Source organism: Scyliorhinus torazame, chromosome 7, assembly GCF_047496885.1.
Source record: "Scyliorhinus torazame isolate Kashiwa2021f chromosome 7, sScyTor2.1, whole genome shotgun sequence".
NCBI lineage: Eukaryota > Metazoa > Chordata > Chondrichthyes > Carcharhiniformes > Scyliorhinidae > Scyliorhinus > Scyliorhinus torazame.
In genome coordinates this window covers 99,652,564-99,679,092 of record NC_092713.1, presented here as the reverse complement: position 1 = coordinate 99,679,092, position 26,529 = coordinate 99,652,564, and the positions used below count along the sequence as shown (strand labels likewise).

The 26,529-nt window shown below is 45.6% G+C and overlaps 1 protein-coding gene across 4 annotated transcripts in view; it reads left to right on the top strand.

The window, feature by feature from the left end:
* ror1 (receptor tyrosine kinase-like orphan receptor 1) overlaps positions 1-23,765 on the top strand; it is a 439,534-nt gene extending 415,769 nt beyond the window's left edge. For 3 of the 4 annotated variants that reach the window (XM_072511138.1, XM_072511137.1, XM_072511139.1), the window contains one exon: positions 20,592-23,765. In XM_072511138.1, the coding sequence (XP_072367239.1) occupies positions 20,592-22,019 (1,428 nt within the window). In that variant the 3' untranslated portion in view covers positions 22,020-23,765. Of the gene's footprint in view, positions 1-18,851; positions 18,900-20,591 lie in introns of those variants that run through there. The other variant, XM_072511140.1, reaches the window with a different exon arrangement.
* Positions 23,766-26,529: the final 2,764 nt, after the last annotated feature.

Genomic DNA, 26,529 nt, shown 5'->3' with positions numbered 1-26,529 from the left:
CAGAACTCTACATCCAGCTTTGACAAAGAGTCATCCAGACTCAAACGCTAGCTCCATTCTCTCTCCACAGATGCTGTCAGGCCTGCTGAGATTGTCCAATATTTTCTGCTTTGGTTTCAGATTCCAGCATTTGCAGTAATTTACTTTTATCTAAATATTGACTTCTATCCTCTGACCCTTGCTTTGCTTTACACTCTGTCGTCTGCCATTTCTGAACACAGCATTCGGATGTTTCATAGATCTTTGGCTCGTGGCCAACTTACTTCAATCTCTCTCTTTACACTAAACGGGTCCTATTCCTTTTGAGCGCTCACTTCAATAGGTCCGTTAAGATAAATACTGAACATATTTGGATATGGCTGCATTGCCCCAGCTTGCCAAAACTGCACATTTCAACCATCATTGGCAATCATGCAGTCCAGTCCATAACTCAAGCAGCACAACTGTTTTGTGAACAAATGTCAATTAGACAAAAGCAAGGCCTTTCATTAGCATCCCCTGTGACACTCGATTCCCCAATAAAATTTCGAGAGCAATCAGACTGCTGTCCTAAAAGTCAACCCTGATTTTACTGCACTTCATAAGAGTGCTTAACAGCCTGATGGTCGATTCTTCCTTGCTCTAGTCTAGGGAGTGAATCCCATCCTTAACACAGCTCAGTATTGTTATGGCTGTAAAACTGAACAGCATTAACTGGCTACATGTCTGTGGCTGATTCACCATGTGGTGATTCACCATGTGGTGATTGACAAACTATTGAACAACACTGATCCATGTGGATCCATTATTTCTTTCAGTTGACCGTTTGCTGTGTGTAATCAACATTTGATCATTTGCAACTCAATCCTTTGGCCTAGCTGGCTTGAGTGATGATTTGCTGATGGTTTGTAGCTTTTTTAAAGAAATGGTAATAATGGCCATGATTTAATGGTCTCGTCACACCCAACTTGGTGATGCAGCAAGGCAATTGAATCTTGTGAGAGGCCTCTGTGAGATTCACGATGCTCGAAACGGCTCGCAAATTTTAACGGAATTTTGCAAGATGTCGTAATCTGGATCTTACCCTTGACATATTTAAGTGAGCCATTAGGTTCATTTAAATATGTCTGTGCCATATTCTACTGGCACCCAGTGACTAACGGCTGCGCCTTGGAGACCTCACCTAGCACTGGTTTCACAAACGAGGACCAGGTGTAACAGTGCATGGGGAGGTCTCCTAGGCCATCAGAGACCCTTGGGTGCTCGGGCTATGGGAAGGGCCATACCCTGGCACTCCAACTGGCACCGTCAGCCTGGCATCTTGGCACTGCCAACCTGGTCTTTTGGCATTATTCCTGGCACCATGGCACTGTCAACCTGGCACTGCCAGACTGCCACGCTGACAGTTCCAGGTTGCATGTGCCAGGGATCGGGCCAGGGGCGTCTTTCCCTTAAGAACTGGGTAGGGGAGGGGGGGGGGGGGGGCTCAAGGACCCTGTAAGAGATAAGTTGGGTGCAGTTGGGGGGGGGGTCCAGAGGCCACAGTGGGGTGGTTGCGGAAGGTCGAAAGATCAGGGTGTAATTTAATAATGGAGCCCCAATCCCCGAATGCTCTTCCTGTACTGCCAAGCTGAGCTCGTCAGTTCTGTTGTGCCTTCTAAACCACAGTGTGCATTTAACCCATATACGATGTACAAATGATCACACAAGTTGCTTAATACAATAATTGTATGAAATAATCTTGTCGTCTGGCAGTGCTGGATGTCTGTTGCTGGTCATCTGTGTCCTCGGTTCGGGCCCCTCTGTGGATGGTCCCGTCCTTGGCTGGTGAAGGGTTGTTGTTGGCTGTCGAAAGCTGCAGTTGAGAGAGCGAGTGATGGGCTGGGATTATCCCTGGGATTTTTGCGCGCTTTTGGGAGGTCCCAGATGAAAACCCAATGGATCGATCAGGTCTCAATCACCCTGATCGATCTTAGCCAATTGGGGTGGCCACCTTGATGGCTGGACGGGTCCTGGTCGGCCATATCTGTTAGTATCTGAGGCACGTAGGCCTCCCGAAGTAAGGAAAGCAGGCACCACTGAGTCTGCCACTTATCAGTTTCTACCTGGAGCCCATTGTCCTGGGATGGCTTTTTGACGGCATTTTTCCTGTGTCAGTTTCTGCATAAGTCTGAGCTGCAGCCTTTTGTATATTTGCAGGCTGCTGCCTGTCGGTGCTCAGGCTTGGCCAAATTTGCCATCAATCCCTTCATGCGGCCATTTTAGGTGACCACAGTTCAGGAAATTATGTAAGTGCGGCCTCGGCGAGGAAGAACAAGGCAAAGTGCTATTAAATAGCGGTATCTTTCTTAATGCTGCAGGCGCCAAGAAACACTATGCTAAACATGTCCAAAATGGGACTCTATTTCTGTCCCATTAATTCACACCCAATTTTTGACAGAAGTATTTCTCGCAATTCTCCAAGGTTCATTGATCAAACCAACAATAGTGACCCCAATGGGAGAATGTTGGATAATGACTGTCATGAAATCTACCACATGTATTAGTTAGAATAGTGATTTCAGACTTGCCCTATGGCTGGAGAAGGACCAAGGCAGTCCTCTCTTAGCCAGCATCACTGGCTAAAGGTATGGGCGGCATGGTAGTACAGTGGTTAGCATTTGCTGAACAGCACCAGAGTCCCAAGTTTGATTTCCGGCTTGGGTAACTGTCTGTGCAGAGTCTGCGTGGGTTTCCTCCAGTTTCCTCCCACAAGTCCGAAAGACGTACTGTGAGGTGAACTGGACATTCTGAATTCTACCTCGGTTTACTCGGACAGGTGCTGGAGTGCGGCGATGAGGGGATTTTCACAGTAACTTCATTGCAGTGTTAATGTAAGCCTACTGTTAACATTAATAAAGATTATTATTATTATGAGTAAGCTAAAGATAGAACTACTTTAGTGATTATGTGGAGATGCCGGCGTTGGACTGGGGTGAGCACAGTAAGAAGTCTTACAACACCAGGTTAAAGTCCAACAGGTTTGTTTCGATGTCACTAGCTTTCAGAGCGCTGCTCCTTCCTCAGGTGAATGAAGAGATATGTTCCAGAAACATGTCCAACAGTGTTCAGAAACTATATATATATTTCTGGAACATACCTCTTCATTCACCTGAGGAAGGAGCAGCGCTCCGAAAGCTAGTGACATCGAAACAAACCTGTTGGACTTTAACCTGGTGTTGTAAGACTTCTTACTGTACTCTAGTGATTGTGCAATGTTACGCTCGTATCTACAAAATTCACAATGCTAAATTCAAATTGGGCAGATAATGCACAATTGGCATAGTACAGACAATGCAAGGTCAGCTTATTTAAATGTTTCAGTGGTGCTAGCAGTGCATGATGTACTGGGACCAAGTGTGGGTTGAAAGCAGGAATGTTGGGCACCAGCACTAAAGGGCTCTGCTGAAATCTGCCGATACTGATTTTGCTTTAACAAGGGTACTCTTGCTAGTGTTTGCCCAAGACAAAAAAAGGAAACAAAAAAGAATGTTTGACCCTGTAACAAGGAGAGGACTACTGGATCAGTCTTAAAAGGTCTTGTAAAACGTATTTTCCAAAGCATTTATTGCGAATGGATGCTGTGTGTCAAGAACACTGCCTGAATGCTTCCATTTTCATGATAAGGCCTCCTGAAACTGTGTCTTGTTTGGGAGCTCCTTAATGAGCCTCGCGCACAGTTTGCGTCCGTTGCTGATTGGTCACGTTTTGGAAGTGTTCAGCATCTCGGGGGATGATAAGTTGCAGATCTCTGTGCCACATATTGTCGGGTGTTTGCCACCAAATTAGAAGCTAAATGCTGTATCGAATGATGCCCATCGCCATATAAATCAACATAAAACAATGGGGAAATACTTTTTAAAAATAATACTGTTGTTTATCAGCCAATTAATAGATTATCCACCATATCGCTCAGAATTTTAAATGATTGTATGATGTAAGATTTGCAACAAATTAATTAGTATCAGCTTCCTCAGTTTAACTGAACTCATGTATGTGTAATAGCATGGATTGGTTAATGAAATTGTTATCTTGATAACGGCAAAAGTTACCCTCTATAGGTCCGTGCACTGGTCGTACTCTGCAGAATCTAGGAGCAATTGGACGATTTGATGCTTTTTTAAAAAAAAAACTTTCTTCCCTCTTTACCTGAAATCATTCACCCCTGCTGGAATATAGTTTCACAGGTGCTGCCAGTATTTCTGTACCACCATGGTGGGAATTCTTCATGCTTGAGCTTCGATTGCCAGTGATGCTTGGCACTTTAACTGCTGAGGTGGCTGTCGCAGCTGGGTGCAAAGCCTGTTCATGCCTAATGTCCAAGCACATGAATTTTCCGTGCAGTAATCAGGAATGGAAATGCTGACTGATATCATCGCTGCTCTCTTGAAGTGCGAACGCTGTATGAAGCACAGATGCCATTGCCCCACCTAAATTAAATTAACCCTCAAAGCTGATATTTTCCAGCTCGGTCTATCTCAGTGACACACTGGGCAGTCCACTCCAAGGAAGGTTGGTGAGCTACATATATATCATATCCAACAGTTCTTTGATATGGACGATCAGTTCTCGCCCCACATGGGAAGGAGCTGTTTGTTTTAATAAAGAGCCATCACACGGTGCTGTCCTTTCAGCCACGTCCTGTGCTGCCTTGCTTCCATTGTTCAATCAGAGCTGGAACCGGAACTGCTATGCATCAACTGCTCGTATGTGTGTACACACACAATTCTCGGTGCGACAGTGCCTCACTCGCTTCAACTGTGAACTGCCTGTGGGGAATAGCTGACATTCACTTCATTTGAAATCTAACTTGCACTATACTTGACCCAGGAATGCCTGATGCTGACACTGGATTGCGGAATTGAGAAGCAGTCCCATTTCCCAGTCCTGTCACCCCTCACCTTGATGAGCCCAACATTAAAAAATAAATCCGCTTCTCAGGTGGCGATGAAATAGGCCACTCATTGTCCGCATAAATCTTAAAATTTCCAGGAGGAGATAGCAGAATTTTTGAAAGCAAACTACGACAGACTTTGCCTGACAGAATTTGTCTGAGATTCTGGCAAATATCACTGGCAGTGTATCACGGAGTACTATTAAGAGTTCAGACAATAGTGCAATTAAGTTGAAATGCAAACAGGATGGGGGAAGTATGCAGTCCCAGGTAGGAGGGGGAGCTGCTCTTCCTGTGTGGGCCTGGGTTGTATGCCCAGTTCGGCCTTGCTTGAGATGAAAATCATTCTCACTGTGTGGTCATTCACTCACATGCAAGCAGTTGAGTGTCAGATTAATATTGTTGTGGCATTTTTCCAAAGAAAAATAGTCAGCAAGCAATCTGAAAGGAACTTCTATAAGATGGATCTGAGCCTAATGGTTAAGTATTATGTTTCAACAATATAACATGATTTTAAGTAAGTCTCTGTGTGTTGAGATTTTGGATCAACACTTGTGTTATTATGGCTGCAACATAAATCAATTAATCTCCGCCAATATAAATTATTCCAGACATCTTTTGCTTTTAAATTTTCTACATGTCATCGCTGATGTGAAATGGAGTCTTCTAATAATACCTATGTTGTGCAACCTTACAGGATGTTTGCGTAAATACCTTTGTACACTGTGGGTTGCCATAGTCACGTGACCTCAGGCGCCATCATATGTAAATTAACGTTTTAGGGCAGTAACCATTTTCCCCACCACATGGAACATGGGGCGGAATTCTACGCAATCGGCGTGATGTCCGCCGACCGGTGCCAAAAACGGCGCGAATCAGTCCGGCATCGCGCCGCCCCAAAGGTGCGGAATCCTCCGCATCTTAAGGGGCCGAGCCCTCACCTTGAGGGGCAAGGCCTGCGCCGGACTGATTTTCGCCCCGCCAGCTGGCGGGAAAGGCCTTTGGTGCCCCGCCAGCTGGCGCGGAAATTACTTTGCCGGGCGGCGCATGCGCGGGAGCGTCAGCGGCCGCTCACGGCATCCCCGCGCATGCGCAGTGGAGGGGGTCGCTTCCGCCTCCGCTATGGTGGAGACCGTGGCAAAGGCGGAAGGAAAAGAGTGCCCCCACGGCACAGGCCTGCCCGCGGATCGGTGGGCCCCGATCGCGGGCCAGGCCACCGTGGGGGCACCCCCCGGGGCCAGATCGCCCCGCGCCCCCCCCAGGACCCTGGAGCCCGCCCGCGCCGCCTTGTCCCGCCGGTAAGAGGGGTGGTTTAATCCACGCCGGCGGGACAGGCATTCCAGCAACGGGACTTCGGCCCATCCGGGCCGGAGAATCGCCGGGGGCGGCCCGCCAACAGGCGCGGCGCGATTCCCACCCCCGCCGAATATCCGGTGCCGGAGAATTGCAACCGGCGGGGGCGGGATTCACGCCAGCCCCCGGCGATTCTCCGACCCGGCGGGGGGTCGGAGAATCCCGCCCATGGTGTCAGCAGCAACCCCGGAAGTGTGCAGCTGGGATTTTGATAGTTGTAAGGGAGCCAGCACATGTAAAGAAAAAATTGAGAAAAATTAAAACTATGGCCTGCAACTTTGTACAGGACATCAACAGCTGAATGAGTCATTATGGCTTTGCATTTTCCTGTATAAATACTCTGAGAGACATGAAGAGAAGTTTGAGAGGGAATTGTCAATCATTCCAATTTGCCAGAGTTGAATAAGAAACCTGAAAATATGAGAGTAGCAACAATGTTTTCAGTGATGGCAAAGGAGTGCTACAAGCTCGATTGCACCCGAGGCCACACTGAGGAGCAGAAAAACCGGCCTTATGAAATTTTGGAGTACTTAAAGACCTGCTTTGAGCCCTTTACTAATAATATTTATGAACAATGTGCGTTTAACACTACGGGCGTCATTCTCCGACCCCCCAGCGGGTCGGAGAATGGCCGTTGGCCGCCGTGAATCCCGCCCCCGCCGGTTGCCGAAGTCTCCGGTACCGGATATTCGGCGGGGGCGGGAATCGGGCCGCGCCGGTTGGCGGGCCCCCCCGCTCGATTCTCCGGCCCGGATGGGCTGAAGTCCCGCCGATAAATTGCCTGTCCCGCCAGCGTAAATTAGAGTACCTATTTACCGGCGGGACAAGGCGACGTGGGCGGGCTCCGTGGTCCTGGGGGGGGGGGCGCGGGGCGATCTGACCCCGGGGGGTGCCCCCACGGTGGCCTGGCCCGCGATCGGGGCCCACCGATCCGCGGGCGGGCCTGTGCCGTGGGGGCACTCTTTCCCTTCCGCCTCCGCAACGGTCTCCACCATGGCGGAGGCGGAAGAGACTCTCCCCACTGCGCATGCGCGGGAAACTGTCAGCGGCCGCTGACGCTCCCGCGCATGCGCCGCCCCGACATGTCATTTCCGCGCCAGCTGGCGGGGCAACAAAGGCCGTTTCCGCCAGCTGGCGGGGCGGAAATCCCTCCGGCGCCGGCCTAGCCCCTCAATGTTGGGGCTCGGCCCCCAAAGATGCGGAGCGCCTGATTGGCGCCGTTTTGTGCGCCAGTCAGCGGACATCGCGCCGTTTGGGGAGAATTTTGCCCTACAATTCAGGAAGGATGGGAGAATATTGATCATTATGTGACTGCACTGACATGTTGACCCAAACCTTGAGAGTTTTGGCAACTGAAGGATGACCTCATCAGAGATAGGATTATCTTAGGAACAAGAGAGTCATCTGCTGAGAAGATGAACTTGCTCTCGAGAAAACTATTGACATATACAGAAGCTCTGAGGTGGCTGATTATTAGCTGAAGAGTATTAATGGAGAACGGAGGAGGCTTTGCACTACGCTGGGAGACAGCCCAAGCTTTCCAAGCACAGGCCAATGAAGAAAAGGAAAGCCAAGTTGCAGAAGGACCAGCAGAAAGATTAAAGCTGGACTACTGGATGAAAATACTGTGGAGGTGACCACAAGAAGGAAAAGGAAGCATGTCCAATGTAGAGAAAGCAGTGCACTAACTGTAAGAAGCTGAACCACTTTGCACGTAAGTCTTTTACTGGAAGAAGAACAGTAAGCCTATAAAGTTGAATGCTGAAAATATACTGAACGATGATTGTGACAAATCACACAAAACCCTAAAACAAGTTGGTGTCTTTAAATCCTGAAGTAAAAAATAGTTTGTTACTGTTGGAATGATGAATACAGAAGGGGAGCATCATGTTACTGTGAAGTATCAGTTATACACTGGTGCTGCATGCAACGTCGTGAGCTTCACAGGCCCGTGTGAAGTTGCTCAAGATGGTGACACAAAAATGAAGTCAACTAAGATCAAATTGAAGCCCTATGATGGAAAGATGCTCCCTCAAAGTGGACAAATTTAACTGAGAACCTAATCCAATGGGAAAAAAGAAGATCTCCAGACAGAGGACACAAGGTAGAATTCCCTCATCAGCTGAAACATGTCAAAAGTTCAGACTTGTAACCCTTCGTGTACTAAAAGAGACTTGCAGTGTTAGCATGATGCTGGCCATTGACTGTTTAACACATACTGACAGACAAGCTTTTTGCTCTGATCAAGCAAACTATGCAACATGATGTAACTCTACAAGAGGATGTTGTGATGAAAGAATGGCCTGAACCCAAGAATACCACGCCTGTTGCAAGAAGAAAGTATTGGGCATACAGAGATGACGTGATTGGCCAAGGTGGCATCTTGTACAAAGGGACTGAGTCATTATCGCTAAAGAGGTGAGGAAATAGATGTTGAAGTGCATTCACGCAAGCCATCAAGGAATCAAGTTGAGTGCGAGGAAGCCAAGCAAAGAGCTCTTTGGCCAACCATAAGCAATTAAATCAAGGACCTCATGGCCGGTGCAGTTACTTGTAACGAACATCAAACTAAGCAAGCTAAAGAACCGCTCATGACTCATGGCGTCCCAGACAGACTATGGATGTAGACCTGTTCCCTCTCACTGGAACTGATTGTTTCATTACAGTTTGTGTTCAGAGTACTGGGAGTTAGACCAGCTGATGTCTTCCTGGGCCACCTAGTTTGAGTCTAGTCTTTGCTAACCCAAGTGAGTAAACAGTAAGTGGAAAAGTGCTATCCCACCATATGGAGTATCACAGTCAAGCCTGGTCATCAAAGCCTGATCTTCAATCCAATATTTGTAATATCACTGTCACAAAACACAGTACAAATGTTGAACTATGTCCCTGCAATCCCCCTAATAGATATCAGACTGCTGTTTTTCCACCTGACCGTAAGTGAGCACTCTGTCCCTACGTTTCCTAGTCTAGAAGGGAATTTGGATACTGAACTAATACAGGAAAAAGTTTCTTTCTTTCCACATGCTCTGAGCAGAGGATCACCATATCCCAACCCTGTGCTGCAAGCGTATTGCATGATTTTAATTATAGAGCATATATCAAAACATTATTAACTTGACATTGATTTATCATAATTTTTTTTCAAACATTCTGGGATTTGACTTGTAGTAACTCCTGATGCTGACTGTTTGGGAGTGAGTTGCATTAACAAGATGCCATCATTAATATCAATGACCCAGTCATTTCTCAACAACCCAGTCATTTCCCGCGGCTCTCAATTCATCTTCCTAATGTCAGAAGCATGTCATCTTCCAGATGATCCTTCCAATAATGTCATCACCACTCAATAGTTAACTTGAATCGTCTTCCCTCTTCCAATTCCCATTACACTTGCCACTCCAACTTGCAACCCTTAACAGGTTATGTGTGTATGTTCACTTTGACATCTCAACTGTTTGCCTTTGCTACTTTACATCATCAGACACATTTGCTGTGGCTATAAATGCCTTTCCTTCACTGCACTAAATTAATCAATTGTCTCTATTGAGCAACTAATAATAATTGTCCGTATTTCAAATTTATTATCAAGCAAAATCAAATTGAATATCTCTCTATTGAATAGAAACCATCTGTTTCCCTAATTTGCCATAACAAACCAAATCTGTTCCTCATAATTTTTGTGAATCCTTTTTTTCATCTTCCTTCTTTCTTGTCATTAATTCTTCTAAAGAGAAAAATCATTACTTTAACCCATATTTCTTCTCCAACTCTAATCTTAACGATCTTAACAAAGAACCTCCACCCATTACTCCTTCAAACATTAAAGCCAACTTCAATTTTGTTTCCCCTGTCAGGAGAATCTTTCTTTCCTATCTACAGCCCTCTAAGGTCTAGTAATTGAGTTAACATTTTTCTTAATATGTCTGCCTTGAAATTTACCCTTGTTATATGTCTTTTGTTCAATCTTCTTTACCCCATTCCTTTGTTTAGAAATTTGTTCATGCTCAAACCAATTTCTCTGTTCCACTTAGAAAGTACTTTCTAATGTCATCGGAACTGTTGCTAACTGTCCATGCAGCGTATAATTTGAGAGTTCTGACCTAACGACCATCACTGATATGTTTTTTGGCATGACTGTTCCATTCATGATCTTGGAAACTATGTTATGCACATGCAGAACTCTGTTTTTGCATAATTGGGTAAATTGCGAACTTACATACCAACATACAAATTAGAAGCAGGAGTAGGAAACTCGGCCCTCGCCTGCTCCACCATTCAATAAGATCATGGCTGATCTGAATGTAAATTCAACCCCATATTCCTCCCTGCCCCCTATAATGTTTTACTCTCTCACTTCTCAAGAATCTATTTATCTCTACCTTGAAAATATTCAAAGACTCTGCTTCCATCACCTTTTGAGGAAGAGAGTTCCAAAGACTCTAGTCCAATAAACCTTCTCTGAACTGCTTCCAATATATTTACATCCCTCCTTAAATAAGGAGATCAATACTGTACACAGTCCTGTGGATGTGGCCTCACTAATGCCCTATAGAACTGAAGCACAACCTCCCTACTTTTGTATTCAATTCCCCTCACAATAAATGATGACATTCTATTAGCTTTGCTAATGACTTGCTGCAGATGCATACCAACCTTTAGCAATTCATACATTAGGACACCCAGATCCATCTGCATCTCCGAGCTCTGTAATATCGCACCATTTAGTTAATATGCTTATTTTTATATTTTTTCTGCCAAAATGGACAATTTCATATCTCCCACATTCTACCCCATTTGCCAGACCTATGTCCCTTCGCAGCCTTCTTGCATCCTCTTCACATCTTAATTTCCTATCTATCTCTCTGTCATCAGCAAATCTGGCAGCCATGTCTTTAATCCCTTCATCCAAGTTTGAGGCCCCAGCACTGATTCCCGTGGCGCACCATTCATTACATCTCACCAAACAGAAAAAGACTCTTTTATGCCTACCCTCTGTTCCCTTTTAGCCAGCCAATTTCTATCCTTGCCAATATGTTGTCCTCCTACACCATGAGCTTTCATTTTTAAATCTTTGATATGGCACCTTATCAAATCGCTTCAAGAAATCTAAGTATAGTACATCTACTTGTTCCCCATTATCCACAGCCAACGTCACTTCTTCAAAGAACTCCAATAAATTGGTTTCACGTGATTGCCCTTTCATAAAATCATTATGATTCTGGTTACCTTGACATTTTCAAAGTTCCTTGCTATAGCATCTTTAATAATCACTTCTCTATGACGTTTTCTCGATGGCAGAGGTTAAACTAACCGGCCTGTAGTTTCTTGCTTTCTGTCTCCCTTTTTGAATAAAGAAGTTACATTCGCTATTTTCCAATCTTAAGGAACCTTCCCTTAACTTAGGAATTTGGAAAATTAAAACTGATTCATCAACTATCTCACTAGCCACTTCTTTTAGGACCCCAGGATGAAGTCCATCAAGTCTAGTGTCAGCCCACAGATCCATCAATTTACTCATTACCACTTCCCTGATTGTAATTTTCGTGAGTTCCTCACTCCCTTCCATTTCCTGATTTACAACTATTGCTGGGATGTTATTTGTATCCTTTATAGTGAAGACCAATGCAAAGTACCTGTTCAATTCACCTGCCATCTCCTCATTTTCCATTATTAACTTCTCAGACTCACTTTCTATAGGACCAGCATTCACACTGTTAACTTTTTAAAAATATCTGTAAAAGTCTTACTATCTGTCTTTATATTTCTGGTTTCTGCATCCCGGGACACCTGCAATGCGTTCCCAGATGGGACGAAGAATCGGATGTCAGGGCAAAATCGGTATCGTCGCCGGATACCAACCTGAACACCATGCTCCAACATCCCACCAGCAACGTGAAGGGGTTCCACACCGCACCAGCGGGAGCATGTAAATAAATGTAAATGGGTCGGAATGACCTATTTGCATCTATTTAACGGGCCCGGCACCCAATGCTCAGTTCCTTCCATGATACTCTGGTCCTTGGGGCTGGGAATCACGTGGGCGCGGTTCACATAAGGTTTCTACAATCGTGGTCCTGGCAAGGTGGACCTGGCATGGTAGTCCTCATGGTGGGCAAGGATGAAACTGTTGGTTCACCATGCTAAGGCCACAGTGGTTCAGACCATCCGAGGCCCAATCCCCGTCCCCGCACCGCCTGACTCAGACCCCACCAAAGAGATGTAAGTTGCACTAAGTGCATTCCAATTATTTAAGCATGTGATTTCACTGCACTTGCCTCTCTTTGATGTGATCAATGTTTACAAACATTGGGGTTCCACCACACTGAAGTGTGAAAGTATATGAATGGATCAAAGCTGCAGATGGTTTTTACTAGCTGTCAGTCACAGACCACTATGAAAGCTATGAATGGCCTGCAAATAGTGGATCTGTGGGAACCAGAAGCAGGCACAGTTACTGTACTTCGAGGAATAGACACGTGGAACTGCAAGTTAAGTACTACAGCTATGGGGCGGGATTCTCCCAGCCCCGCGCCAGGCCAGAGAATCCCCGCAACCGTGCCACACCGCCCCGACGCCGGCACGCGATTCTCCTCGGAGCGGAGAATCGCCGCCATTGGTGCGTTTGGCACGGCGCCAGTTGCGGGCCGCTCTACGTGGCCGGGCCGCCGATTCTCTGGTCCAGATGGGCCGAGCGGCTGCTCTAAAAAGGCAGAGTCCCGCTGGGGCCGTCCATACCTGGTCGCAGCCGGCGGGAACTCTGCGCACATGGTTGGGCGGCGGCCTGTGGGGGGGAGGGGGGGAGGGGCCGGCCCCTGGGGGTGCCTCCGATGGGGCCTGGCCCGCGATCGGAGCCCACCGATCGGCAGGCCGGCCTCTCGCTCCCCGGGCCTATTTTCTTACGGGCCAGCCCCTGAACTCCCACGCCATGTTACGTCGGGGCCGACACGTTGAGGGACCTCCCTATTGGGCCACAGCTTCAGATGGCAGTCCGATAACAGGATTCCCAGGGATTCTGGCATGGCATGGAACACTGAATTGCATCCCGCTTTACAAATGCGCGCAGTGTACGGAACAAGGTAGATGAGCTTGTGGCCCAGATTGTGACTGGCAGATATGATGTGGTAGGCATCACAGAGACGTGGGGCGTCATTCTCCGACCCCCCGCCGGGTCGGAGAATGGCCGTTGGCCACCGTGAATCCAGCCCCCGCCCCCGCCGAAGTCTCCGCTCCCGGAGATTGGGCAGGGGCGGGAATCCGGCTGCGCCGGTTGGCGGGACCCCCCGCTGGATTCTCCGGCCAGGATGGGCCGAAGTCCCGCCTAGGAATTGCCTGTCCCGCCGACGTAAATCAAACCTGGTATTTACCGGCGGGACCAGGCGGCGTGGGCGGGCTCCGGGGTCCTGGGGGGGGGCGCGGGGCGATCTGACCCCGGGGGGTGCCCCCACGGTGGCCTGGCCCGCGATCGGGGCCCACCGATCCGCGGGCGGGCCTGTGCCGTGGGGGCACTCTTTCCCTTCCGCCTCCTCTACGGCCTCCACCATGGCGGAGGCGGAAGAGACTCTCCCCACTGCGCATGCGCGGGAAACTGACAGCGGCCGCTGTCGCTCCCGCGCATGCGCCGCATTTCCGCGCCAGTTGGCGGGGAAACAAACGCCATTTCCGCCAGCTGGCGGGGCGGAAATCCGTCCGGCTAGGCCGCCAAAGATGCGGAGCCTTCCGCACCTTTGGGCCGGCGCGATGCCCGTCTGATTGGCGCCGGCTTTGGCGCCAGTCGGCGGACATCCCGCCGTTGGAGGAGAATTTCGCCCGTGGTTGCAGGGGGTTCAGGACTGGCATTTAAACATCCAGGGATTCACAACCTATCGAAAAGACAGGGAGGTGGGCAGAGGGGGCGGGGTTGCCTTGTTAATTAGGAATGAAGTTAAATCAATAGCACTAAACGACATAGGGTCAGGTGATGTGGAGTCTGTGTGGGTAGAGTTGAGGAACCACAAAGGCAAAAAAAACATAATGGGAGTTATGTACAGGCCTCCTAACAGTGGTCAGGACCGGGGGCACAAAATGCACCACGAAATAGAAAGTACATGTCAGAAAGGCAAGGTCACAGTGATCATGGGGGACTTCAATGTGCAGGTGGACTGGGTAAATAATGCTGCCAGTGGACCCAAGGAAAGGGAATTCATTGAATGTTTACAGGAGGGCTTTTTGGAACAGCTTGTGATGGAGCCCACGAGGGAACAGGCCATTCTGGACTTAGTGTTATGTAATGAGCAAGACTTGATTAAAGATCTTAAAGTAAGGGAACACTTAGGAGGCAGTGATCATAATATGGGAGAATTCAATCTCCAATTTGAAAGAAAGAAGGTAGAATCAGATGTAAAGGTGTTACAGTTAAATAAAGGTAACTACAGGGGCATGAGGGAAGAACTGACGAAAATCGACTGGGAGCAGAGCCTAGTGGGAAAAACAGTAGAACAGCAATGGCAGGAGTTTATGGGATTAATTGAGGACTCAGTACAGAGGTTCATCCCAAAGAAAAGAAAGGTTATCAGAGGGGGGATTAGGCAGCCATGGCTGACAAAGGAAGTTAGGGAATGCATCAAAGCAAAAGAGAAAGCCTATAATGTGGCAAAGAGTAGTGGGAAGTCAGAAGATTGGGAAGGCTACAAAAAAATAACAGAGGATAACAAAGAGAGAGATAAGGAAAGAGAGGATCAATTATGAAGGTAGGCTAGCCAGTAACATTAGGAATGATAGTAAAAGTTTGTTTAAATACATTAAAAACAAACGGGAGGCAAAAGTTGACATTGGGCCGCTCCAAAATGACGCTGGTAATTTTGTGATGGGAGACAAGGAAATAGCTGAGGAACTGAATAAGTACTTTGCGTCAGTCTTCACAGTAGAAGACATGAGTAATATCCCAACAGTTCAGGAGAGTCAGGGGGCAGAGTAGAATATGGTAACCATCACAAAGGAGAAAGTGCTAGAGAAACTAAGAGGTCTAAAAATTGATCAATCTCCGGGCCCAGGTGGGCTACATCCTAGAGTTCTAAAGGAGATAGCTGAAGAAATAGTGGAGGCGTTAGTTATGATCTTTCAAAAGTCACTGGAGTCAGGGAAAGTCCCAGAGGATTGGAAAATCGCTGTTGTAACCCCCCTGTTCAAGAAGGGAACAAGGAAAAAGATGGAAAATTATAGGCCAAATAGCCTAACCTCGGTTGTTGGCAAGATTCTAGAATCCATTGTTAAGGATGAGATTTCTAAATTCTTGGAAGTACAGGGTCGGATTAGGACAAGTCAGCATGGATTTAGTAAGGGGAGGTCGTGCCTGACAAACCTGTTAGAGTTCTTTGAAGAGATTACAAATAGGTTAGACCAAGGAGAGCCAATGGATGTTATCTATCTTGACTTCCAAAAGGCCTTTGATAAGGTGCCTCACGGGAGACTGCTGAGTAAAATAAGGGCCCATGGCATTCGAGGCAAGGTACTAACATGGATTGACGATTGGCTGTCAGGCAGAAGGCAGAGAGTTGGGATAAAAGGTTCTTTTTCGGAATGGCAACCAGTGACAAGTGATGTCCCACAGGGTTCAGTGTTGGGGCCACAGCTGTTCTCTTTATATATTAACGATCTAGATGACGGGACTGGGGGCATTCTGGCTAAATTTGCCGATGATACAAAGATAGGTGGAGGGGCAGGTAGTATGGAGGAGGTGGGGAGGCTGCAGAAAGATTTAGACAGTTTAGGAGAGTGGTCCAAGAAATGGCTGATGAAATTCAACGTGGGCAAGTGCGAGGTCTTGCACTTTGGAAAAAAGAATAGAGGCATAGACTATTTTCTAAACGGTGACAAAATTCATAATGCTGAAGTGCAAAGGGACTTGGGAGTCCTAGTCCAGGATTCTCTAAAGGTAAACTTGCAGGTTGAGACCGTAATTAAGAAAGCAAATGCAATGTTGTCATTCATCTCAAGAGGCTTGGAATATAAAAACAGGGATGTACTTCTGAAGCTTTATAAAGCATTAGCTAGGCCCCATTTAGAATACTGTGAGCAATTTTGGGCCCCACACCTCAGGAAGGACATACTGGCACTGGAGCGGGTCCAGCGGAGATTCACACGGATGATCCCAGGAATGGTAGGCCTAACATACGATGAACGTCTGAGGATCCTGGGATTATATTCATTGGAGTCTAGGAGGTTGAGGGGAGATCTAATAGAAACTTACAAGATAATGAATGGCTTAGATAGGGTGGACGTAGGGAAGTTGTTTCCATTAGAAGGGGAGACTAGGACCCGGGGGCACAGCCTTAGAATAAAAGGGAGTCACTTTAGAACAGAGATGAGGAGAAATTTCTTCAGCCAGAGAGTGGTGGGTCTGTGGAATTCATTGCCACAGAGGGCGGTGGAGGCCGGGACGTTGAGTGTCTTTAAGACAGAAGTTGATAAATTTTTGATTTCTCGAGGAATTAAGGGATATGGAGAGAGAGCGGGTAAATGGAGTTGAAATCAGCCATGATTGAATGGTGGAGTGGACTCGATGGGCTGAATGGCCTTACTTCCGCTCCTATGTCTTATGGTCTTATGGTCTTACAACCGCAAGGAGATTGTAAAACTGGTGCAATTCAGCTCCAGCAGGAGAACATAGTCACGCAAACAGAGAATCCAATGTTTGACTCATTCCATCCAGATCTCCTCTGGCCTCTGAAATGGAAAAATTGAAGTCTTGTTGCTTTCAGTGGTTCAAAAACAATTTTGTGTACCCTTTACTCTAATCAACAGCAGTCACCTTTTACCCTTGGTGGATCCACACTAACATTAGTAGATTCGATTTCCCTGACTTAAAATAGAATTCCCATCTCCCCCACATGGTTTCATGCTTCCTTCCAGACACTTTCTTTTGCATCAACACCTTTTCATTCTTTAGAAAGTTCAGGTTTGATCCAAGACTTGAATACTGCTTCTATACCTGAGGTTATCTTGGCACCTGTCTCACACTTCTCAGCACCTGTCTTGGCACTTGTCTCAGAACATAATGAAAAACTTGTCATCCAATAGATAATCCCTCTCTCATCCAAAGCTCTCAATGTTTCTCTCAATTGCAACATTCTATTTATCTTTCATGTATACAATTATGGTCAGTCTCCCTGTTCTTTTGAACTCTGTGGTTCTGCATTACAAAGTTTGACCTTGCATCACAGTTTCTCAATTTTTAAAAATGGTCTGTGCCAAGCGATGTCAGACAGGCTCTTGACAGCTTTTGTTCCAGGCTCATGAGTCCTGCTTCCACCCATGATCAGTTAATGTACTACAGGTTAGAACTGAGCTTGAGACCTTCCTGATCTGTGTGAGCAAAGTGGGCCTTATTTATCTCTGGATCCATCGAGGGGCCTCGCATTCAGAAATGGGTGCGCAGGAGTGTTGAGAACCACTCCCCTACACTGTTTTCCAACCTCCCCACTGTGGTTAGAGAGGGGATGAAGGAAAGCCTGGGGGAGAGAAGGCCCAAGGTGTCCTTGAACTGTGAGAAAGAAATTAAACATTCTGACATTAGATATATCTGGTATATTGAATAGTGGCCTCGGTTATAAACGCATGGACTTTGCTTGTCAAGTTGTCTTTGTTTTACGTTCTCCATTATTGGATACTGTAAATGTAACCCCCTCCTCCATAACGGTTAAATAACTCTACTCCCAAAATGATGGAATGAGATTGATCTAGAATTTTTTTGGCAACTTTTATTTACTCTTCTCCTGAAGACTTGATTCATACTGGGACGTCGTTCTGTAGGCCGGCAGCTATCTCATTCAAACCTCATATTAAGAGTCATCGGAAAGTGTGGACAGCCTATTTAACTGAAAAGGCATATCACAGCTGAGCCTGGCTCTCTGCTCGCCCAGTGACAAAATAGTCCGCTTTCCCGCGGAACAACTGAATCATGAACAGTAATTTGGACTGATTTTTGTTACCCCTCTGCTCTCTTGCTTCGCTGTAAAGTGCAGACGGTAATTGTATCATGTGACAGTTGCAGCAGCTGAAATCGGCTAACTCAGCACACACACTGCGAGCGAATTCTAAGCTCCTTCCTGGCCTTTAGGTTTCAGCTTTATGCCACTTCATGCACTTACCTCCAGGACTCTGGATTCCTGTGTTGGCTCAGAGAGGAGAACGGGTTTTATTCATTACAGTTATGCATGGAAAGTTTACATTTCAATACTTTACAAAAGGAATTTGGGAGGGTCCAGGGAACAAAAAACAAAGCACGAATAGGGTCTCTTTAATTGCTTCTTTTTTGAAACATGGTAAATGAAACCCAGACTTGCCTGGTACTTAACATAAGTGGTTTTTTTCAGAAAGAGGGAAAGAAAATGCGGAAATCTGGCCTGTCTGGAGTCAGTTGTTTTTCTTCCACTGGGTTCAGTTTATCTTGGCTGGAAACCGAGCATGTATCTTACATTTGCTGTACAGTTTGATCGGCTGGGTACAAGACCGGTCTGTCAAACAAAAACAAGCAGATTTATAGCCTCCTGTCGTGTTGTAAGTTGTCCTGAATCTCCAAAGTTATGGCTCCTCTTTTCTCTTTTGATAGTCATCCAGTATTGGTGCGAAGAGAGAAAAATAAAATCCACCAGGAGTCATGCAGAGGTCAATTTTCTTTTATTACTCGGTATATAATATAGTGTATGTCAGCTTAAAACAACCTTGCCCTTGAGGATTTGCTCCTAATACAGACCATCTGTGCATTTATAATGAAACTTTATTTCCTGCCATTGCCATGCAATGCATGGGTTCGTTTTTCAAATCTGTTGCAGCTTTGGAAGGATTTTAATGGTGTTTATTAAGTGGTAGAATATGCAGTGTATTCTAAAACAAGATCCTAAGTTATGAGGTGCTGTAAGAAGCACAGAATGTGTTTTTCATTTTAACAAAAATCATCTATTAGAAGTTAGTTTTATGCAGGCTATTTTGGAAAAAACGGCACACAGTCACAAGAGAGGTTAACTAACATGCTTGCTTTTCTTTTTTTCCTGATGGCACGGCATTCCTGAGTAAGTTGTCAGATTCATCTGGGGGCATTTCTAACTACGCACCCCCGGTGCAGTGTCTCAATGTGCCAATAGTGCCGATCAGGAAATGTCTCTCATTAGAACATACGAACTAGGAGCAGGAATAGGCCACCCGGCCCCTCAAACCTGTTCCGCCATTCAATAAGATCATTGCTGATCTTTTTGTGGATTCAGCTCTACTTACTCGCCCGCTCACTGTAACCTTTTATTCCTTGACTGTTCAAAAATCTACCTACTTTTGCCTTAAAAACATTTAACGAGGTAGCCTCAACTGCTTCACTGCTCAGGGAATTCCACAGATTCACGACCCTTTGGGTGAAGAAGTTCCTCCTCGACTCAGTCCTAAATCTGCTCCCCCTTATTTTGAGTCTATGCCCCCCTAGTTCTAGTTTCAAACTCCACGTAGCTCACAATTTTCCTCCTGTTTATTCAAATGAATGGAAAATTGTGTGCTGTTAGTGTCCTTTTCCTGAGATGCACTCCTGAGGGATGAAGGTGCATACAATGAGAAAATGTCACTTCCAGTGTTTTCAATATAAATCAGAATCATTGTTTTAACAAACATAGCAATGCTTGATGGCTGAGGTGTCGAGGATGGAATAATCTGGATTTGCTTTTGTAAAATCTCAATGTTTAAAATTTAACAGGCCATTGCAGCCTCCTTTGTTGGCTCAATAGATATAAATATTACCTGGTGTTAAATTGTGTTATAGAGACTAACAAGGCGTTGGGAGGCCCGCAGCCTTTGCTGAGCCAACTGACCTTATTTGGTGTTTTCTTGGTGCATCTGGTGCAGGGAATGGAAAATTAAACCAAGTTTGCAAACTCCTGATTGCCATTCAGTGACTCTGCCTGCAAGTGTGACCATGGGGATCAACTGAGGGCGGGGTTAGGCTCTGTTGTGATGTACTATCCCGGCGACACAATCTGCTTGGATTTACAAATGGCTACTTGGTAAGATATCATGGGCACTAGTGCAACCGTACCCAAAATGAATGGGAAAGGAAGGGAGACAATAAGAGTGTGATGGGGAGATATTTGTTGCAAACTTGCATATTATTATTTGAAGTGAAATTTCTCATTTCTTGCAGCTGTATACTTGAAACAAACTGCTCATTAAATAATTCACCACAATACATGAAACAAAACTCTTAAAACCATTATGACATAATATCAATGAAATGATTCATATATTTTGTTTTGAATTTTAGTTTACTTTATTGACCCTATAACTTAAAAGGTTTTGTTTTTCTTTCATCCAGCAGTGTAAAGCTAAGGAGCTGCCTCTTTCTGCTGTGCGTTTTATGGAAGAGTTAGGAGAATGTGCCTTTGGAAAAATCTACAAAGGCCATCTTTACCTACCAGGAATGGATCATGCCCAACTCGTTGCTATAAAGACCCTGAAGGACTTCAGTAACCCGCAGCTTTGGGCAGAGTTCCAGCAGGAGGCATCTCTGATGTCAGAACTGCATCACCCCAATGTTGTCTGCCTCCTTGGGGTGGTGACACAGGAACAGCCGGTGTGCATGCTCTTTGAGTACATGAACCATGGTGACCTTCATGAATTTCTCATCATGAGATCTCCCCATTCCGACGTCGGATGTAGCAGTGATGAAGATGGAACTGTCAAATCTAGCCTGGACCATGCAGACTTTTTGCATATCTCCATACAGATAGCAGCAGGAATGGAATACCTGTCGAGCCACTTTTTTGTTCACAAAGACCTCGCAGCACGTAACATCATTATTGGAGAACAACTGAGAGTGAAGATATCTGATCTTGGCCTTTCAAGAGAGATATATGCAGCTGATTATTACAGGGTGCAAAACAAGTCCCTCCTCCCAATTCGCTGGATGCCTCCCGAAGCAATACTGTTTGGAAAGTTTTCCAGTGACTCAGATATTTGGTCTTTTGGGGTGGTTTTATGGGAGATTTTTAGTTTTGGACTGCAACCATATTATGGGTTTTCTAATCAAGAAGTCATAGAAATGGTACGGAAAAGGCAGTTACTCCCATGCCCAGAAGATTGTCCTCCTCGAATGTATGATTTAATGACAGAAACCTGGCATGAGATTCCAGCCAGAAGACCACGCTTTAAGGATATTCATGTTAGGCTGAGGTCCTGGGAAGGGCTATCAAGCCATACCAGTTCAACAACACCATCTGGAGGGAATGCCACAACCCAGACCACATCTCTCAGTGCAAGTCCAGTTAGTAATCTCAGTAACCCAAGGTATCCTATCCACATATATCAAGCACAGGGCCTACCCCAGGCCCAAATCGGAAGCCTAATTGGTCCAGCAATAGCCCAGCATCAGAGATTCATCCAAGTTAACAGTTATCCTGTACCTGCAGGGTACGCTGCCTACCCAGCTACCCATTATCAACAAGTGCCACCGCGAATGATTCCTCATGGTCCACCACCAAAGAGCCGGTCACCCAGTAGTGGGAGTGGATCAACGAGCACTGGTCATGTGACAACCTTGCCTTTCTCTGGATCAAATCATGATGCGAACACTCCATTGCTATCTCATCATCTATCCATGTCAAGTCATCCTAGTGGAACTAGCATGCCAATCTTTGCACATCTGTCCCATAAAACAATGCAGATGGATCCAATACAGACAACATTATTGGGGGACAGTGACGGGCAGTTGGTAAATGAATCTGTTATTAGAGCAGAACTGTAATATATATATATATATATACACATACACTTAGAACTTGTTTTGACAGTTTTTATTATTGAGTATAATCTAATTTTAGAAATAAAATAGGGAATGAAAAGAAGATTTATATACATGACAACACATAAGTGAAGCTTTGATGTGACCTGTCAGCCAACTACCATCCTGATCCTGACCAAACTGTGAAAGGGTGTTTTCTGCACCATTGCAGCAAGTATTTTTTTGTCTTATTTTCTGCCTTCTTGACCTAAAGGTGCTATTTTATTTCTCGGCTGTGTGTCACAGACATCAGCAGCCTTTCAGTGGTTCTTTCAGGTGGCCACTCAGCATGGGTACGCCTGCACCCTGTGTCAACGGGGAGTTTGACAATTGAGGAGATCATCACTGTGACATGTGTCCTCAAGTGATGTTCATACACACACACTGAATAGTGATCAGCAGCAAGTACTATATTAATATTTGTTTCCTCTCTTGCCGAGCTGAGAGTGCTACAAGCGGTTGTAGTGTCCCAGCCGCCTGCGGGCCTGGATGAGAGTAGGGAAGGAGCTTCAGGGTACTAAGTCTCTACCATACTGGACAGTGCCTTTTTCTAATAGACCATTGAGAGAACCACATGGATTTTTAAAATAATTAATTATCTATTTCAGATATTTGTTGTTCCATAAGAAGAATCAACACATAACAATAAAAGTGATTAATATATGTGGTTTGGTCAATAAAGTTGCATACCGTGCAACAAATGTGATATTTAATAGGAAAGACTACATTTCTAACAAAATGCAAGAATAAATAAAATTTCAGACTTTCTTTGAAGTCAATGCTTGTGACAATAACTCCTTTTGGAAGCAGAGCTCCGAACTGCGCAATTGTTTAAGCTTTCTTTTACCAAAACTGAATTGGACGTTTATGAAATGCACAAGTTCTGGTAAAATACAAATGGTGACATGGCAAAGGACTACAAGTGTAACATATATCTACTTTAAGATGCATTTTAAATTAGAATTTTAAATTTATATAAATAGCAAGTTTAAATTTCACTTATATTTGTTGCTATGCAACTATTTAATATAGATTGGTCCAAAATGCAAGCTTTGAGATGACAATCAACGTTTCTTGTCGGGGAGATATTTTTGTGTTGGGCAGTTCGACTTGGTGAACGAACTGAGGGAGGTGAGGGATTGTGAGGGCTTTCCTTCAGTGATATATTGCTGAATTTGATGCTGAAGGGAGGGTATGTGAGGAGAATATTGCAGCCTTTCGTAAAACAAGCGGAGGGACGTTTGTCCTTCTGTCTCATGTATCTAAACATCTGGCTAAAAGGATGATCCAGATGAACACTGACTTGTTCCATTATGAAGAACTGGACACTTTTTCTGTTGCTTGAGTAAGTGAGCTGCCATTCACACAGACACTGAGGATATATAATTTTTTTTAGAATGGAAACACGACTAGACCAGCAATTGCAACTCTCAGTTCCCTTTGTCCCTCTGGCAGATGTTTTCATTTTCACAACCAATTCCTACAAATAATTTGTGACGAGGTGTGCTTTATTCTTGTTTTATTTTTGAATATTTGTTGTATGTATATTTTATGTGGACACAACCTTATTGATACGTTTGTAACCAGAAGGCAGGCATTGTACTCAGTGTGGTTGTTTTGTAACAGGACGTATTTCTCCACAAATGTTTTTGCACAAATGTTTTTTTAACTGTTTTGTATGAAGAATTTCAAATACATCCCTGCATTGTATCCTTCGTGTATTTTACTGCTGCATTAACATTAGTGACATGATTAGTAGGATTTTTTGTTTTATTAGCACCATGGAGTCAAAGAGTCATACAGCACAGAAAAGGACCTTCGGCCCATTGCGTCTGCACTGGTGAAAAATAGCCATTCAAGTACTATTTTAGCCATTCAAGTACTATTTTCCAGCACTTGGCCCATAGCCATGTGTGCCTTGGGATCACAAGTGCACATCTAAATACTTCTTAAATGTTATGAGGGTCTCTGCCTCCACCGCCCTTTCAGGCAGTGAGATCCAAATTCCCACCACTCTCTGGGTAAAAAGGTTTCCCCTCACATCCCCTCTAAACCTCTTGTCCCTTACCTTAAATCTATGTCCCCTGGTCATTGATCCCTCCACCAAGGGGAAAGTTTACTACCTGCTAATCTATGCCCCTCATAATTTTTTACATAATAATAATCTTTATTATTGCAAGTAGGCTTACATTAACACTGCAATGAAAAGCCCCTAGTCGCCACATTCCGGCGCCTGTTCGGGTACACAGAGGGAGAATTCAGATTGTCCAAATTACCTAACAGCAGGTCTTTCGGGACTTGTGGGAGGAAACCGGAGCACCCGGAGGAAACCCACCCAGTCACAGGGAGAATGTGCAGACTCCGCACAGACAGTGACCCAAGCTGGGAATCGAACCTATGACCCTGGAGCTGTGAAGCAATCTCAATCATGACCCCCGTCAGTCTCCTCTGCTCCAGGGAAAACAGTTGTAACTCATAATCTGATTAATACAATGCTTAAAACGGGGACTTCTTTTATCAATTTAAAGTGCCCAATTCTTTTTTTCTCAATTAAGGGGCAATTTAGTGTGGCCAATCCACCTACCCTGCACATCTTTGGGTGGTGCGGGTGAGACCCACGTAGACACGGGGAGAATGTGCAAACTCCACACAGACAGTGACCCGGGGCCGGGATCAAACCCGGTTCCTCAAGGCCGTGAGGCAGCAGTGCTAACCACCGCCACCGTGCCGCTCTTATCATCTTCTATTTCTTAACATTTATGGAATTTTTCAACCAAGAATGTTTATTGGGGAATTGAGAGCATGATTGATTTTTGGTCTATTAAAGTTAATGTACAAAAATCTTTGGGCTGTATTTTACATGCCCCATGGGCAGGATTCTAATGGCCTACCCCATCACATTTCCACCCACTCCTGAGCTTATGCCATAACAGTGTGGGGTGGGTTGGCCGGCAGCTCCTATGGATGGGACGGAAGTCCCACATGGCTCTTGTTTGGCCCGCCACACAGTATGTTATAGCTGTAGTGGAGGCCCTGGGAACATAGAAAATGTGAGCAGGAGGAGGCCATTCGGCTCTTCAAGCCCGCTCCACCATTCATTGCGATCATAACTGATCATCCAGCTCAATAGCCTGACCCTGCATTCACTCCCTATCCTTTGGCCCTGTATAATTTCTCGCTATAAAGGCCAACATGCTATTTGCCGCCTTTACTGCCTGCTGCACCAGCATGCCTACCTTCAGTGGCTGGTGAATGAGGACACGCAGGTCTCATTGCACATTCCCCTCTCCTAACTTATGGCCATTCAGATAATAATTTGCCTTCCTGTTTTTGCTACCAAAGTGGATAATGCCACGTTTATTGAAATAATACTGCATTTGGCATTCATTTTCCCACTAATTCAATTTGTCCAAATCAAATGAAAACAATGAAATGAAAATCGCTTATTGTCACAAGTAGGCTTCAATTAAGTTACTGTGAAAAGCCCTTAGTCGCCACATTCCGGTGCCTGTTCGGGGAGGTTGGTACGGAAATTGAACCGTGCTGCTGACCTGCCTTGGTCTGCTTTAAAAGCCAGCGATTTAGCCCTGTGCTAAACCAGCCCCTTCACACTGAAGGATCTCTCCACACTGATTTTCTTTTCAATTTTTCCAATTAAGGGGCAATTTAGCATGGCCAATCCAGCTACCCTGCACATCTCTTAGGTTGAGCGGGTGAGACCACACAGAGACAGGGAGAATGTGCAAACTCCACACGGACAGTGACCTGGTCTGGGATTAAACCAGGGTCCTCCGTTCCATGAGACAGCAGCAATGCTAACCACAGTGCCGCCCTCTCGTCACACGGATCAGCTCCACACATACTTTGCTTCCGGTGGTGGGGGGAAGAGAGGAGTGCAAGCCCCACCAACAGTGTAATATTCCTTTTTTAAAAAATAATTTTTACTAAGGTTTTCACAGAATATCAGTAACAAAATGAAAAAGGAACCCAACAGGGTTAAGTACAAAACACACTCCAAAAAAGCAACCCTCCATATCCCCCTCCCCCCGTACATAAATAATAAATTAACACCCCGACTTAACACAAAGCAAACATAGCAAATATATTTCCCTCAGACCCCCCAGTGTAAATAAACAAAAACAAAAATAAAGTAACCCCCCCCCCCCCGAGCTGCTGCTGCCATTGACCAATGTCTACCGTTCTGCCAGGAAGTCTAAGAACGGTTGCCACCGCCTAAAGAACCCGTGTACCGACCCTTTCAAGGCGAATTTCACCCTCTCCAACTTAATCAACCCCGCCATATCGTTGATCCAGGATTCCACGCTTGGCCTCGCATCCTTCCATTGAAGAAGAATCCTCCGCCGGGCTACCAGGGATGCAAAGGCCAGAATTCCGGCCTCTTTCGCCTCCTGCACTCCCGGCTCCTCTGCCACCCCAAATATTGCGAGCCCCCAGCCCGGTTTGACCCTGGATA